The sequence below is a fragment of the Amphiura filiformis genome, chromosome 13 (assembly GCF_039555335.1).
Source record: "Amphiura filiformis chromosome 13, Afil_fr2py, whole genome shotgun sequence".
NCBI classification, from domain to species: domain Eukaryota; kingdom Metazoa; phylum Echinodermata; class Ophiuroidea; order Amphilepidida; family Amphiuridae; genus Amphiura; species Amphiura filiformis.
This window is the reverse complement of record NC_092640.1, coordinates 13,299,648-13,318,033: the sequence shown is the minus strand read 5'-3', so window position 1 is coordinate 13,318,033 and position 18,386 is coordinate 13,299,648. Positions and strand designations below refer to the sequence as shown.

The 18,386-nt window shown below is 37.4% G+C and overlaps 1 protein-coding gene across 1 annotated transcript in view; it reads left to right on the top strand.

Moving 5' to 3' along the window:
- The first annotated feature begins 5,008 nt into the window (after window positions 1-5,008).
- Window positions 5,009-18,386, top strand: part of LOC140168016 (tensin-1-like) — a 234,753-nt gene continuing 221,375 nt past the window's right edge. The window contains 1 exon segment of the mRNA XM_072191323.1: window positions 5,009-5,178. Within this exon segment, the coding sequence (XP_072047424.1) occupies window positions 5,044-5,178 (135 nt within the window). The 5' untranslated portion in view covers window positions 5,009-5,043.

Here is an 18,386-nt window from a genome sequence, read left to right as displayed (position 1 = left end):
GGTAATAGCGGTTCTCGGATATAGTGTGTTGAAAAGGCCCTATAGTAGGGCTAGGTAAGATCATCTCCAAATGCAAGTTTGACCAAATAGTTTAAAGCCTAGTCATAATTGGCTATTGAAATGAGCATTTCAAGTTATCAACCAATCAGAAATGCTGTTAGATGACCAGTAGTGTACTTCTTAATATCAATCGAACAAGGTGAAGTTGGTATAGCCACATACACTGCACAATATATTGTTTTATGAAATAATCGAAGCTAAAATATGATTTAATTTATTTATGTTTCTTGATCATTTGGTGAAGCAAGATGGCAAAATTAAAAAAAAAATTGGTCAAAAATTGCCCCTTTTAAATCCCAGTGTTAAATTATAATAAAAATGATGCCAGACAAAATTTGAAATAGGATAAGATCTTGCTCTGGTCTGTCAGCTGCCATGAATGCAAAGTGTTAAATATAAATATGCACTATTGCCCCGGACTGTTACAAATTAGATTTTATGGATGGGGGAAGAAGGGGGAAGAGAACTTCAAACAAGATGTATTAAAGGGCAGGTCTATAGCAAAAACAAGTTTATCTCTATTTGAAGAGAATAATTATTACATTACAAGTTGACACTTGTTGCAATTTTTTTGTGCGTATTTCTCTAGGCCAAATCTGTCTCATTCGAAGGAACTCAACTTAAGTTGGTTTTTGCGGAATATTAATTTTAAACGTCTTATTTTCTCAAAAAAGGAGTCATTTTCATTGTCCTCATAATATTAGCTTGCCAATGATATGATTTTGTTTTTGCTATAGACCTGCCCTTTAACTTGTGTAGATCGGAATGGTTCAGAAGGCTATTTTGATTTTTAATAAAAATTCCCTTTAAAAGGAAAGCCAGCCTCAATGTAGAAGAGGTCTTGTAATTAGTTTTGGTCAATGTGAAAGGCATTTTTAGGATCACGCTTACATCTACATGACAGTCCACCAAACCATCAACGATGAGAACATGCACACTGAAACAGCAGAAAACATTAATTCCTAATCTCATGTCAACTCTTTTAATTCATTACATGTACTCCAAATTGTTCTGGTCTGTTTGTTTTGTTGTTGTTGTTGTTGTTGTTGTCGTTGGGTTTTTTTGTCTTTTCAGCTTTTTACCCACGATATCTCAATTTCCAATTTTGTAATACCAAAACTTACGAACTCAATATCTTCGCTTAGGAATGTCCGATTTCACTGCTTTCGATATATACACTGCGGTTTGAGTTAACTTACATGTACATTTTATTTTAAAATAACTTAATTAATTCGCAATGTATAGTTTAAGCCTACTATATTATAATAGATAGTGGCCAGCACATTTATAAAGGACTGGTTACTCACTACAATCTTCACTCTTAAACTGTGTTTTTCTGAATGTGCTGATCATGTTGATTGCTAGTCGGAAACTCCTGCGAAGCTATGGACATGGCATCTTACATACTCCATTCTATAACAGTCTGCCTAGTGCCTTGTGTGTTTTCTCTTCAATCATTTTGTTGAATGTAATTTTATGAATCAAATAGTTATGTGTCATTTTATTTATAATAAAGAAGTTATTAAATTAATAAAGTAAGACAATTTATTTATCTATAAGTGCATGTCAAATGGGGTACATTGTTCAATACTATATGCATAAATTATGCCCATATTATAGCTAGGCCCTAAAAACTTTATTTTGCATCGGATTTTTCCGTTGAAAAGACAAAACTGATGTTTATGATAGCAACCATTTCATCAATAACATTTTGAGTCATTTTTATCCATAAAACGACACAGGATATGATAGATAACTACTTTCACATCAATATGGTCCATATGATCACAGATTGTTGAGAATCTGTGATATGATCCGGGATATGATGAAGATTTTGATTCTATAGATCTGTTATCAACATGATATCACGCTGTTCAGTGGTCAAGGAGTAAGGACCCCGGTCAAGGACACTGATATGACATCATAGGTGATGTCAGATTTTCTTCTGCTGACCATATGATGCTATATATATTAACTATTATTGTTACATTTAGGCCTTTAAACTTTTAAAGTCATAATTAATTAGTTCAAACATAACTTTGGTAATACTCACTCGTTTTGTTCGTTGAAACTGCAAAACATACTTACTTTTCCTTACAAATCGAATTAAAATATTTCAAAAATTTTTCAACCACAAAAAGTTTTAAACAAAAGTCATTCCAATACCACTAAAATATAATCTCTTGAGTAAACTGACCCCAAACCTGAAACAGGTACCAGCCCCGAATGGGCTGGCGAAAAGGCATGGCCTTTTTTATGATAACAAATCTTGAAACTTGGTTCTTCTAGCCATAGCTATGTGCTAACAAGTGATGGGCAGTTCACAAAACCTCTCTGGATTACAGATCCCAAAAGTAGTGCTGATTCTTCTGGTTTATCTGCAGATCTGATCTGAAATTGAGATACAGGTAAATTAATTGGGATTAAAACATGCAGTAAAAATATATAAGAAAAGTGGCATTGTAAAATCTCATGCAACCAAGTACTGTCAAGCGTGATATTTTTTACCAAAATCATCAAAATTTCATCCTTTGGCCTGGATGGATCAGTTTGTGTTTTACTTTTCTATAGGCGTATACATGTTTCAGCACCAATTCTGAGAATTTAAATATAATTGCAATAAAGTACTACAAAATTAATATGATGAGACATATTAAATAGATTGCAATTATCTTGTACAGTGCTGGATGTAATCAAGGATGACAGGAAAGCAGGGCAAACTATGATGAGAGGCAAAGAAATACATAGGACATTAAAGGGCAGTCAAACTGGACACTATATACTATACACTACAATATGTCTGTTAAAATCAGAAACATCTTTAAATAAAATGTCAAATTTCTGGGTTTTTTTACGATTGTCATTTTTTGGTTCTCTATTATTTGTGATGTGTCATGTCAAAAGCAGACACTTTTGGGCAGGATCGTAAATGGAGAAATAGCCAAAAATCTGTCCAGGGTGATTTTTTTCACAATTTGGGTTTGTTGCGAATTTGTGATGTTATTAATGTTTAAAATATTGTCTGATAATTTTAGACTGGAATATAACTTGCATCTGGTATTTTTGAGACATTTTTCAAGATATTCCTACTCTTAACATTGTCAATAATATTTTTAAAGGCCGATATCTCAATTTCCAATTTTATAATACCATAACTTACAAATTCATTATCTTTGCTTAGGAATGTCTGATTTCATTGGGGAAAACGGCGTTGTGGAGCAAAATATCTCTATTATTTAAGATATGTAAAAACCTCAAAATTGATAACCTGCCCAAAAGTGTCTGTTTTGACATGACACGTCACATTTCTTAAACCATAATTCTGTGAAAAAGAGAAACATATTTTTAAAATTTGATAAAAAACAGAAACATTCTGTATTTTAATAAAAAACCTGACAATTGCATTGGCAGCATTTTCTTTTTAATGAAATATTACTAACAGTGTAGCTATAGATCTGTGGGAATGGCAGAAGACAAGCAGTGGTGTAGCGTGAGGCATCCTAAAGGGAGGCACTGACCATGATTAGGGGCACCGGGCCCGTTTGGGGATTGGGCCAACCCATTTTCAGCAATTTTCCTATGGGAATTTTAAATTTTCAAATCAATTGGCCCTTATGATGCTACACCACTGACCTTTATATAAACCCAACATTTAAATATTATAAAAAAGTTTGAACAAACGTTTTAAGAACATTTTTGTAGGTATTTTTGCTGGGTAGTTGAATAAATATAGCAAAAGTATTCTGAAAATAAAAAGACCTACATGTAGATATAGTTTGCACATCCGGTAGTAAAATATTTTATTGATTTTGGATCGAGTTCCTCCTGGACGGAGGAATTCCTAAGTAAAATAAATCTGGCCAGTTGAAATTCCCAACTTCCTGAGCAAGAAAAGGCGCCATAAATGTCATCGCTCTTGCAAATGGCAAACCTGCAGATTATTGCTGATGATGTTATCCAGAATGCTGTCTACTGAAGTCAAAAGGTAGTATATGCCTTGCTAATTACATACACATACTGTCCTTTACTATGGGAGCTAATTGAAAACACCTGTCTCTCAAGCATGTATGCTGTATCTGTTATGTTAGTGGTTTATGGATACTCTATTTTAACTTGTAAAGGCAAAATTATTAGAGCTATCTATTTTCAGTACTGTACAGGTAGAAATTTTCACAGACATTAATTTCCGCACTTTTAGCTGTCAAAATGCAGCTACTGTGAAAATTAAAATGTCTAAATATGCTCTTTTATGTAACTTGACAACTTAAAATTACTAGTTTAAAAACAACAAAAGTATTTCAAAATCAGCAAAGCGCAAAGAATTACAGGTGCGAAAATTAGCACTTACACACTATTGCAATTTGAGAACTTTTCAATATCACGTTGAAATTTTAATCTGCACCTTGAAGTTTAACGAATCGAAGCAAAGATAGAAAGAGAGATGGAAAAAATATTCTAGTGGAATGGTAGCAATTACACAGTGAGTAGTTCTTAGTCTCACTCAATCCAAGGAGTATAGTAGTACAATTTCTATTATATGCGTTGACACATACTTAACGATCTGCAGTTGCAAGTGGCGGCCTTTTACACCTTCCCGACTATACTGAACAATTTTTTGATCAAAGCTCAATTCCAAGTGAATTTTAGCTCACAATACTGTCGATCTAGTAAGAGGGAGACTTGTATTTGAGCAGTCTGCCGGCAAAAATCGACTATACAAAAACGAGCTACCCTAAGGGGCTGACTGACTGACTGAGGTTTGGTAGCGTGTGCGTGTGTGTTATTTGTGCAACCAGGCCTATATCCTTACACAAACCAAAGGAAACTATATTATTGTACAGCTTGCTATAAAGTGGATATCTACAACACTACAATATAAGGATACATATATATTCTATATAAGCTTTTAAACATCATCCTTCTTGACTTGCTCGGATTTTTATCAAGTGAAATATATACATCCAAACGGAAATACTGTTCACCATGCGTCGGACAATGCCCGTGCTGAAAGTGAACACGGCGTTTGTGGCGAAAGTTTCGCGGCCGGCCACTTTGCAGACTCGCATACCAAGTATGAGGAAATCTAAATCGATGCCTATACCCAGGTATTCCAGCAGGGTAAGAGAAAGCAATGATATCAGATTTATAACACATCTTTTAAGAGGGTATAGTGATTTGTAGGTGATATTTTACTGATGGTCTTGGAAGTTGGTGACAATTTTAAAAGAGCTATTTTAAACTATTAAAAACTTGTGTTTAATGAGTATGTAAACAAGAAAAGATATATGAAAGCATGTTAGTTAATGGTCAGATAATCGTGGATCCAAGATGTGAAAAAGAGTCTATTACCTGGGACTCATATATATACGCGTCACAGACTAAAATCAGCTGTTTAACAACCCAGGTAAAGGCTGTTTTTGCATGATTTTGCAAATTTGACAGAGGCAGGTTGCAGTGGCAGCACCAGGAATTTTTTTCAGGGGGCAAGGGGGGGCAAAATCAACAATTATTTTCACAAAATTGCTGCAAAAAGTGAAAAATTGTGTAATTTGGGTTTTTTACTGGGGCAACAGGGGGGAGAGTTTTGACTGGGGGCATCCCCACATGGCACTGCCACTGGCACGTTGGCACACCTGTTTAATTTGTACCATTTCACAATTCATACAATCAAAGATATTTTGAACTTTAAATTATATGGTACCTTGTTCCACAATTTGTGGAAAATTTGGTTATAATTTCTGCAGAGAGGTTGATTTCTTTATGTTGACTGAAATTTCAGGTATGTCAACAATCACAGATCTGATGCTAGACATAATGCAAGGGTCCTGGTTAGGGACTTATGCTCCCTTCCTTTTTTCACCTGATCTGTTTGCAGATTGCTATTTTTACCGTAGCTGTGCTTTGCACGAATTCTAAAATGGATCAGTATTCTGGACAGCAAAATCAAACATTTCTTATAAGGCCATTGTAGATTCACATTGCCTGTGGTGATATACAGCTTTGATTTTATATTTAAAGGTGAGCAGACTTTGGAAATGGGTTATTCACTATGGACCACAATAGCCTCATCCCAATGGCATAGTCCAATAACCTCAATTACATAATCATAGTGCGGAATTTGACCTCAAGTGTGAGTTTTTGTACCCAAATTTTCAAAGGTCATTCAATGAATGTACAAATGTATTGGGGTTTAAGAACTGTGCCCCTGATAGATGAGCTTGTTGTGGATCCTAATGATTCCATTTAAAATTCATACACCCCCTATGGAAGACATCATCTTCATCTCCCACACAGGGAGTGTAGATTTCAAATGGAGTCAACCATTCAGGTAACTCCATTTGAAATTCACACTCCCTGTGTGGACGATACAGGTAATGTGTTCCATAGGGGGTGTATGGATTTCAACTGGAATAGCGCAATGAATGGTTACTTTGTCCATGGATTTGAATTCAGGATTTGCAGGTGTCCACAATGGAGACTTGCCAAGTTGCCAAGATTAAGATTGATCTAAGATTTTTGGAACAAGTTGCTATTATCATGATTATTGGGAAAGTGCTTGAATTGAAAGGAAAAAGCAGTGCCGGCTACAGTTTTGGGTTGGTGGCCAGACTCATTGAATAAGTATGAACAATTCCACTCACTTTTTCATTTTTTCCCCATTTTTTCAGGATGTTTGTTTTCTCTGAATAATTTAAGAAAGGGAATTTCCCTTTGAAGGGTTAAAAAAGGGAATTTCACTTTGCCCCGCCCCTTCAAAATTCAAACACAACATGTCAGTTCATTCTACATGAATCTTGAATTTGGTTAAATAGGTGTTCACTAGTAGTGTAGACTTTGTATTGTAACTTTAAGATTAAGATTTATTGTCACAATATTCTTGGAAGGAATTTTGATTTATCAGACACCATATTAGAATTCAGGAAAAAACAGAAAGGGACAAGTTGGTCACAGTTTTTGGTTGCCAGCCAGTTGTTTTGTTGCCTGCCTTCCACTTTTGATATTAAGAGAGCTTGCGATTTCCAAACATACATTTCAAACGCCTGTGCATCATCTATTCAAAATCCCGTCACATGAGAGTGATTTTGAATCGATGCACGGGCGTTTGAAAAGTACATTTGGAAATCGTAAGTACCCCCTCAGGGACATGACCGGAGGGGCAGAAAAAATTTAAATTATGTTAAATCAGCCCTTTTGGATGTTCTTTCCTCTCTAGGTAGCTGGGACAAATTTCGTAATAATCTGGGTTTTCCCCCTGGCTCTTGTAATGCCGAAAATGGTTTCACACCTGACCTTTCACATAAAATTCAAAAAGTACAGAAAAAACTGTAATTTCAGGATTTGCGTTCCTTCCTCAAATGTGGCAATGCCACTGATTCACTGTACATCAAATTTCAAAATAGAAAATATACACCCCACACACAACCACAAGCACATACACAAATTCTTCCAAATCTTTGTAGCAGCCAAAAAAACAAAAACCAGTTTTGGTTAAACTGATTCAATTTAGTCTGACCAATGTATAATAAATCGTATGAAAATTACAACTTTCGCCATGTTTATTGACCGATTATAGCTTGTCCTAATACACGGTCTCATTGACCATGCTGACCAGACTCGGTTATCGCTGCTAATTAAATCATGTAAATGCTCGCTGTATAATGTGCAAATCATATTATTAAGACACAGTCTCCATATCATTATAAAACAATGAAATCAACTGCATCAAATTTTACAAACAGTTTTCAAGTTCAATTAATGAATTTCAGTTACCAATGAACATTTGATTAATTATAATTGTATCAAATTGTTTAATTGAAATCTTGTATTTGAGTAACCTTCCTTCCATCCAGGTCAGCGGGCCTCAATAGCGCATGAAATTACTTTGTAAATTCACAGCATCTGTGTGTGTTACTTACTCCATCTCAAGTATATTGGATTGCTAGTCGCCGTTATTACACCCTTAAGGCTCGTTGGTTGCAATGTGCCATAAAATGGGTAGTACTTTACACTGATTTCATTTTCTAAATAATAAAGTGATATTACTCCATAGATTATTGATGATATTTTGTCTGTCTGTCTGTAGTATGTTTCCGACAACGTAATATTGAAACTTGCCAATAAATCCATAATTTGATTGTATATTATTTTGTATTAGTATAAATTGTTTGCAAAGGAATTTTAAAAGTGTTTTTTTGTTCACAAATGAGATAGTGTTTTCTTTTAATTTTAACTCATACTAATGATGTAAAATGAAAGAAAATAGCTATATCTTTTCAGTGCCCAGATTGTGAATGAGTGTATCAGTGAATCTTATTGTCTGATTCAATCTCAATATCCTGAGATTTATAGAAAAACTAGAATACCACACATGCCTTTTGTTTGTGCGGGGTATTTTAGTTCATCAAAGTACATTAGAGTGATGTAAAAATCAGAATTTTGAAAACAATTGAGGGCTTCCTCTTAGAAAATCTTACAATATTACTTACTATAGGGACAGATTGGAGAAAACTTGTGTGTGTGTGGGGTACATGTATGGTTCGGCAGCGGTACACACTTTGACTTAAATTCGTACATGTAGACTGCTGGTTCGAACCCAGGCAGTGTCATCCTGTTATGCAACCAGACAAGGCTCTTCATGACTATTGCCTGACTGTCTCTCTCTCTCTCCACCAGTGGATATCAGCAAAAGTTGCTAAATTTGCTAAATAAAAGGGGATAAATTTGCTCAAAGAGTGAAACTTGATTATGGGGTATGAAGTATTTTGTCAAGCATGTGGATATTATCTATTATTATTTATATCAGGCTTTTGAGTGATACAATAAACCTGTATATTGTACAATATTTGCAAAATACCCGGATGCAATACAATATTGTACGCGTATCTGGTGTAACACACGTCGCACGTTATGGTGAGAGTACCAACACTCGTCATGATACAACAGTACAACAATACAGACACCGTAACGGCCCACAGGAGATTTCGTACTGTATAAACAAGTAAAATTACAAACTTAATTCGCGACAATTCTGGATGATGATAACCTTAGGAAATATAATCCACATCTAGGCCTACAAATAAACCTATATAATTATTCCGAAATTGTCTTTGGAGAGTAAAGAGCAGAAAACAAGAAGGTCAAAAGGTAAGCTTACATTACAATACGCATTGGTTAAACCCGGTGGCTAGGTAAGTTTAAATTTTCATTTTACCGCATAGCAAAAGCCTGATATAAATAATAATAATAATATTGAATGGCTTATTTTCTTGTGATACAAGAATATATTGCACTCGATAGAAAAATATTCTTGTATCACACTCAAAGCCATTCAATATTATATAAATATTTAATTATAGGAGACATCAAACAACAGATCTAATTGCACACTAATACCATGAGCTCCATTTATTGTTTTGCTCATCCGTATGCAATTACTTATACAAGACAATAAGGGGACATGATTTTTGGGATATATTATAGAATAGTTCAGTAACCCATAGATTGCATAGATGAATATCAGGCTTTATTTCATCCAAGCACAAGGGGGTTCTATGTATTATGTAATGTAGCATAGTTATAAGGTTTTGGGCCATGATCTTTACATAAATATTCAATCCCTTTTTACGAGCATTTCACTAAATCTGCAAAATACTTTTGTACATACTGCAGTAGTTGTCCCTACATGAGGCAAAAAAAATCTAAATAATATCTATCTATCTATCTATACTATAATAATCATAAGCGTTATCTGTCCGTCTGTCTGTCTGTCTGTCCGGCTATGCGTTCCGCCATGCTTTGACGCATCGTTCCGATATTTCACACACAGATGGGTATCGGGCGTGCGCTGTTTACCGGGTAGTTTCGAAGGTCATCGGAGGTCAAGGTCAAAGGTCAAAATTTCAAACTTTGTCCGATCGGGCCCAAACTTGGTGGGTGGAATCCTTGATAGGAGGGAATATAATGCGCTGCTAAATAAAATTGAGGTCAACCGAGGTCAAAGGTCATTACGGAGGGGTCAAATTTCAAACTTTGTCCGATCAGGCTCAAACTTGGTGGGTCGAAACCTTCGTATGAGGGGAGCATGAAAAACATTATATGGAGGTCATCCGAGGTCAAAGGTCAAAGGTCATGGATTTCAAACTTTGTCCTATCGGGCTCAAACTTGGTGGGTGGAATCCTTGATACGAGGGAATATATCATAAAACAAAATTGAGGTCAACCGAGGTCAAAGGTCATGTAGGGGCCAAATTTCAACTTTGCCCTATTGGGCTTAATCTTGATAGGTGGAATCCTTCGTATGAGGGGAGCATGAAAAAAATTACACCGAGGTCATCCGAGGTCAAAGGTCATCTGGGGTCAAACAGTATCACTATCATGCCAGTGCTCTCACAGCATCAGGGCTCTCACAGCTGCAGGTGCACTAGTACTACTAAAATAATAGCCGTTAGATGTGTGTGTGTCTGTCTGTGTGTCTGTCCCGCTATGCGTTTCGCTTGGCGCTCGACGCATGGTTCCGATATTTCAGACATATATGGGTACCGGGCGTGCGCTGTTTACCGGGTAGTTTTCAAGGTCATCGGAGGTCAAGGTCAAAGGTCAAAGGTCAAAATTTGAAACTTTGTCCGATCGGGCCCAAACTTGGTGGGTGGCATCCTTGATACGAGGGGAGTACATGCCCGAAATGAAATCGAGGTCGACCGAGGTCAAAGGTCATTACGGAGGGGTCAAATTTCAAACTTTGTCCGATCGGGGTCAAACTTGGTGGGTCGAAACCTTCGTATGAGGGGAGCATGAAAAACATTATATGGAGGTCATCCGAGGTCAAAGGTCAAAGGTCATGGATTTCAAACTTTGTCCTTTCGCGCTCAAACTTGGTGGGTGGAATCCTCGTACTGAGGGGAATATATATGCATAAACAAAATTGAGGTCAACCAGTGCTCTCACAGCATCATGGCTCTCACAGCTGCAGGTGCACTAGTACTAATAAAATAATAAGCGGTCTCTATCTGTGTATCTGTCTGTCTGTCTGTCCGGCTATGCGTTCCGCCGCTTCGACGCATCGAGCCGAAATTTCGGATATGGATAGGTGACGGGAAAGCAAGTTGTCCGGTGGTTTTGAAGGGCCCCTCGAGGTCAAAGGTCATCTAGGGGAAAATACCCCAACTGGATAGCAAAAGCAGCAGCAAGTGGATACAAAGATGTGTAATGGGCTACTCTGGACAAGTTTCATTCAGCTTTTGGCTGTTTGCCCAATTTGAAATGCACTGTAATGTCTACCCAGAATGCATTGCTGCAAAGCTACAGGTGCACTAGCATTAAGAAAATAATGAGCTCTGTGTGTTCGATGGCAACGCGTTTCTCAAGCGCCGACGCATCATTCCGATATTTCGGACATAGATGGGTACCGGGCGTGCGCTGTTTACCGGGTAGTTTTGAAGGTCATCGGAGGTCAAGGTCAAAGGTCACAGATTTCAAACTTTGTCCGATCGGGCCCAAACTTGGTGGGTGGGATCCTTGATAGGAGGGAAATATATGTCCAAAATAAAAGCGAGGTCAACCGAGGTCAAAGGTCATTACGGAGGGGTCAAATTGCAAACTTTGTCCGATGGGGCTCAAACTTGGTGGGTGGGATCCTTGATACGAGGGGAATATATGCCCGAAATAAATTCGAGGTCAACGGAGGTCAAAGGTCATTACGGAGGGGTCAAATTTCAGACTTTGTCCGATCGGGCTCAAACTTGGTGGGTGGGATCCTTGGTACGAGGGGAATATATGACCGAACTCAAATCGAGGTCAACAGAGCTCAGAGGTCATTACGGAGGGGTCAAATTTCAAACTTTGTCCGATCGGGCTCAAACTTGGTGGGTGGAATCCTTGATCTGGGGAATATATGCCCGAAATAAAATCGAGGTCCACCGAGGTCAAAGGTCATTATGGAGGGGTCAAATTTCAAACTTTGCCCGATCGGGCTCAAACTTGGTGGGCCGAAAATCCTTCGTATGAGGGGAGCATGACAAACATATGGAGGTCATCCAAGGTCAAAGGTCATGGATTTCAAACTTTGTCTAATCGGGCTCAAACTTCATCATCTGAGTTCAAAGGTCATCTGGGGTCAAAAAGCATCTCTATCATCATCTGGGGTCAAAAAGTATCTCTATCATGCAGATGGTGCCCTTATTATAGCTACAGGGCTATTACAGCAGCAGGTGCACTAGTGTTTAAAAGGCATTATTGGAAGAATTGTGTAAACTTAAAATTGGTTAAAATATTTCATTATGTGTATAAGAATGTAAGGTTTGAAAGTTTTGAGTATTCCCTGGACACTACTGGTCATCTAACAGCATTTCTGATTGGTTGATAACTTGCAATGCTCATTTCAATTGCCAATTATGACTAGGCTTTAAACTATTTATGGCCAAACTTGCATTTGCAAATGATCTTATTAATACCCTGCTGGATTGGTTCAAAATTGGACACAATATTCATTTTAGCCAATCGGCAGGTAGTTTTCATGGGGTTAAAATCTTCACAAGCTCTGAGACATACTTGTTTTTGTTTTTTTTTTTTTTTATAAGAGGACCAAGTCCAAAACAGTTTTTTTTTTTTTTCAGTAATTTGATACTCAACACAAGCTCATCAGAATGAATTGCATCAAAAATTAAAGCAAACCAGAGGTCATAAGTACTCCAAAGTGTAAAAAATAAATAAAAGCATTTAAAATGTTTTTAAAACTTTCATTTCAATAGCAAACATCTATCTATCTATACTATAATAATCATAAGCGTTATCTGTCCGTCTGTCTGTCTGTCTGTCCGCTATGCGTTCCGATGCTTTGGCCATCGTTCGATATTTCACACATAGATGGGTATCGGGCGCGGCGCTGTTTACCGGGTAGTTTCGAAGGTCATCGGAGGTCAAGGTCAAAGGTCAAAATTTCAAACTTTGTCCGATCGGGCCCAAACTTGGTGGGTGGAATCCTTGATAGGAGGGGAATATAATGCACGCAATAAAATCGAGGTCAACCGAGGTCAAAGGTCATTACGGAGGGGTCAAATTTCAAACTTTGTCAGATCGGGCTCAAACTTGGTGGGTGAAACCTTCGTATGAGGGGAGCATGAAAAACATTATATGGAGGTCATCCGAGGTCAAAGGTCAAAGGTCATGGATTTCAAACTTTGTCCTATCGGGCTCAAACTTGGTGGGTGGAATCCTTGCTACGAGGGGGAAATATATCGTGAAACAAAATTGATGTCAACCGAGGTCAAAGGTCATGTAGGGGCCAAACTTAAACTTTGCCCTATTGGGCTTAATCTTGATAGGTGGAATCCTTTGTATGAGGGGAGCATGAAAAAAATTACACCAAGGTCATCCGAGGTCAAAGGTCATCTGGGGTCAAACAGTATCGCTATCATGCCAGTGCTCTCACAGCATCAGGGCTATCACAGCTGCAGGTGCACTAGTACTACTAAAATAATAGCCGTTAGATGTGTGTGTGTCTGTCTGTGTGTCTGTCCGGCTATGCGTTTCGCCGCGCTTCGACGCATGGTTCCGATATTTCAGACATATATGGGTACCGGGCGTGCGCTATTTACCAGGTAGTGTTCAAGGTCATCGGAGGTCAAGGTCAAAGGTCAAAATTTCAAACTTTGTCCGATCGGGCCCAAACTTGGTGGGTGGAATCCTTGATAGGAGGGGAATATAAAGCGCGTAATAAAATCGAGGTCAACCGAGGTCAAAGGTCATTACAGGGGTCAAATTTCAAACTTTGTCCGATCGGGGTCAAACTTGGTGGGTCGAAACCTTTGTATGAGGGGAGCATGAAAAACATTATATGGAGGTCATCCGAGGTCAAAGGTCATGGATTTCAAACTTTGTCCTATCGGGCTCAAACTTGGTGGGTGGAATCCTCGATACGAGGGGAATATATATGTGCAAACAAAATTGAGGTCAACCAGTGCTCTCACAGCATCAGGGCTCTCACAGCTGCAGGTGCACTAGTACTAATAAAATCGTAAGCTCTGTCTGTCCGTCTGTCCGGCAATGCGTTTCGTCGAGCTCTGTCTGTCCGGCAATGCGTTTCGCCGCGCTTCGACGCATCACTCCGATATTTCGGATATAGATAGGTATCGGGCATTCCACGTTTATGGGGTAGTTTGAAAGGTCATCGGAGGTCAAGGTCAAAGGTCAAAATTTCAACTTTGTCCGATCGGGCCCAAACTTGGTAGGTGGAATCCTTGATACAAGGGGAGTATATGCCCGAAATAAAATTGAGGTCAACCGAGGTCAAAGGTCATTACGGAGGGTCAAATGTCAAACTTTGTCCGATCGGGCTCAAACTTGGTGGGTGGAATCCTTGATACGAGGGGAATATATGCCCGAAATAAAATTGAGGTCAACTGAGGTCAAAGGTCATTACGGAGGGGTCATATTTCAAACTTTGTCCGATCGGGCTCAAACTTGGTGGGTGGAATCCTTGATGCGAGGGGAATATATGCCCGAAATGAAATTGAGGTCAACCGAGGTCAAAGGTCATTATGGAGGGGTGATATTTCAAACTTTGTCCGATGGGGCTCAAAGTTGGTGGGTGGAATCCTTGCTACGAGGGGAATATATGCGGAAAATACCATTGAGGTCAACCGAGGTCAAAGGTCATTACGGAGGGGGTCAAATTTCAAACTTTGTCCGATCGGGCACAGACTTGGTGGGTGGAGTCCTTGCTACGAGGGCTTAAACATGGTATAACTAATTCTCAATATGACAGGAACAGGAAGATTTCACCACTCCCTGTGAGGACTGCAATGTCTTCCCAGCATTCATAGCTGAAAATGATTTCTAAATTTCAAATGGATGTATCAAATAAAACTGAGGTCATCAAAGGTCAAAGGGGATCAAGCCAAGGTCATTTAGGGTCAGAGGTCATATGGGTTCAGTGGGGGTCAAACAGCATCACTATCTGATGCTGGTGGTGCTCTCACGTACAGCTACAGTGCCCTCACAGCCGCAGGTACTCTAGTTTTCTTAATACTTAGAAGTATTAAGAAAAGTAATGCTATTGAAATACGGTTAACCAAGAGCTTTAACTGACCACTTGAAATCAGATGCATATATGCAATTTAAAGTGGACACTCCCTTAAACAAACAGTTGTGTATGACCGAGTCCTTGTTACCAAGGTTACACACTTGTGTTCAATTGCTCAAACATAACCCTGTGTTATCATTTACATTTTTTTTTTCATTTTTACCTTTGCAAGTTGTTTTTTACGCAGTAGAAGAGAAAGACAAACCAAATTACACATCCCTCCTAATGTAATAAAATGAGATGTAAACTTGGAGTGGGAGAAAGTATCAAATTACACAAGCACTATTGTTTTAATGGGTTATAGATTTCTAGACGCTTTAGCCAAATCAAATTTACATAGATCTTATTATCCTCTCATAGTCGTCAAAAGAAGAAAACAAAAGACTCAAATTTTGATGGATTTTTAAATTGGACTTAACATTATTTGAAATCAGGATGAAAATACATTTAAAGGAGACAAACACATACTTATTATTCATATAGTGGTTCTTGAGACAGTCCATAATAGATTATCAATATCATAGAAATATGTTGAAGTCCCCTTCAGTGATCCCAGCAAAGGAGTACAAAAATAAAATTGCTTAATTGATAGTGAAGGATAAGTTATTCCAATTGTCATTAGGTATTTTTTTAATGAAAAATGTGTCCAAAAAATGAGGAGAGCAACAGTATTGACAAAGTTCAGAGTGGAAGCCCCGATTGAAATACACATAGTAATTACAGATTCATGTAAAATGTCTTATTTTGTATTTAATACACGGCTTTCGGCTGAACCACAAGCAGACTATGTTAGCACATCTTATAACACTAACACAGGTGCCAAAATCGGAATTTTGATGATTTTTACAATCCTCCGAATGATCAAATCGATAAATAGCCAGTCTTTAACATACTCAGACAAATAAATTACTGACATTGAAGCACATGGCACAAAATGTTAAAAAAATATAAACATAACATTTAGATATGTTTTAAAACATTTGATATTTGAAAAACACTACAATATCTTTGAAATGTTGCCAAAATGTTATCAAAACATATTTGTTGGCAAACATTTTTGCAAAAATGTTTGTCAACACTTATTAAATTGCATTATGTTAGAATGTTTTATCAGCAAGTTTTCAACGAATTTTGAATGTTATTAAAATTATATATCCTTTCTATATCCTGATATTTCAAAAAAAATATTCTGAAAAACATTTTGTGTTCACTGAGAACCACTACACTGATACACCTGTTGCAGACAGCACATATCCACCAGTCGGCATCGGTCAGTAATTTCTCATTTGTGTCTTGTCATTATAGAATATTGATGAAAAACAATAGCAATCGACTTTTCTATAGTGGCTATAATCATACAGTATCAAATATCGTTGGCCGTTTTCATTTGATCACAGCTATAGTGTTACATTTATTGATTCAGATGATAAAACAAAATATAGGCAGGCTCTAGCTCGCTTGTTTTCTTTCTATTGGTTTTACCTCTGGACATACGTAGGGATGTATTACTGGTTATATTAAGAGCTAGCCATTTATTACTTAGTTGGATTGTTTATGTAAGAAATGGTCAAGATAAACCAAAGTTTTGACATATGTGAGTATAGTGTTTTATTATATTTTTTCATAATTTAATGAAATTTAGAGCTATAAAGGGGGGGTAATCATTTTGTTTGTTGTTTTCAACAGCAGCCAACAGGTTTCATTGTAGAATGATAGTAATATAGCCAAACTAAAGATGCAATTTATGTATTAGCCTGGCTTGTGACTAGATCTTCACCACCAAAGGATTTGTTGTCAAGATGAACATGTACCCAAATATTGAAGTTAAATATGCATTTATAAATTCAGGTGTATACAAATTAATCTCAAATTAATCCATTTTACATTATTACATTTTCATTCTTTAATTTTTGGCAATTCTTGGCTTGATGCGTTTTTATTTTATTTTATTATAAAGCATTAGAGTTAAGTTTATGGTGCATTAGAGTAAAGTTTAGGGTAATATTTTTAAAACCAAAAACCAAGGAATGCCTACCAAAGATTGCACAAAACTGAGGATTGGCCAAAGCTTGCATTGAAGGTTAGGAAGCATATTTTAGAGAATAAACGACAGGAATTTTTTGTTTTTACTATCCTCTACCGTGTGATAGACGACAGGCAGGTCCAATATTTTGAGTAGTAGATGTCAGCGCTTCTCATTCTTAGTCAGTTAAATACATATTATTTTAATAGCTGTAAACTATTTTTAAAGCAAAAACTAAGTTACCGTCATAAAAACTCCCCTTATTATAAATGAACAAAACTTGTTTACAACTTCACATATTCTATTGTGCATACTGCTAGCGTGTGCGAGTATTCCGCACTAGTCTACGCATACAACGTGATACATACACGCACCTCTACAAGCGTGTTATGCGTTATCAACACTCATGGTGACGTGGTGTCGTCTACGGCCTGATAGACGGCACCTGAAATCATGCAATCAGATTACGTGTCTAAAAACTAGACCACTTCCACTGACTAAGAATTCAAGATAAAGCCCGTGCATTTGACTCTGGAATGATCAAATTGAAAACTTTGATTCGCTTTTCCCCAATATCAGACAAATCCATCAGAGCCTGCAGGGGTGTTTTATATAAAACAATAAAACCGCATCTCACACTTTGCAAGTCACTATCTCCTTAATGTCAAAGAGTGAAGTTTATAAATGAGGTAAGCAATACGATTTCCTCTATGTATTAAGATTTCAATTTGAGAGTGATTGAGTCGGCTAATGTCCTCCCATACTTGAGTCTAATGTGGGAAGAGCATACATCTTTACATCTGCTGCGATAAGGAGGACATTTATCACCAGTATGAAGATGAAACACTGAGCATACCAATTAAGACAACAGGTTGGGTGTATATGTTTGCGTGAAAGAGAGAAAGGGAGGGTGAAATGAGGGGGAAAATTAAAATTTTCAAAACCAATTCACTTCAGTTTAATGTAAGAAGAGAATTTCTTTATGTCTGCTGCTGTATGGAGGACATTTAGTGCCAGTGTAAAGATGATACACTGAGCATACCAATTAAGACAACAGGTTGGGTGTATATGTTGTGAGAGAGAGAGAGGAAATGAGGGGAAAAATTAAAATTTTCAAAAACAATTCACTTCAGTTTAATGTAAGAAGAGCTCCCTACCACTACCCTCACCGTATAAATCATTGTTCGGCCTAATGCAATTCAATCCACATCTAAATAGTTCTGT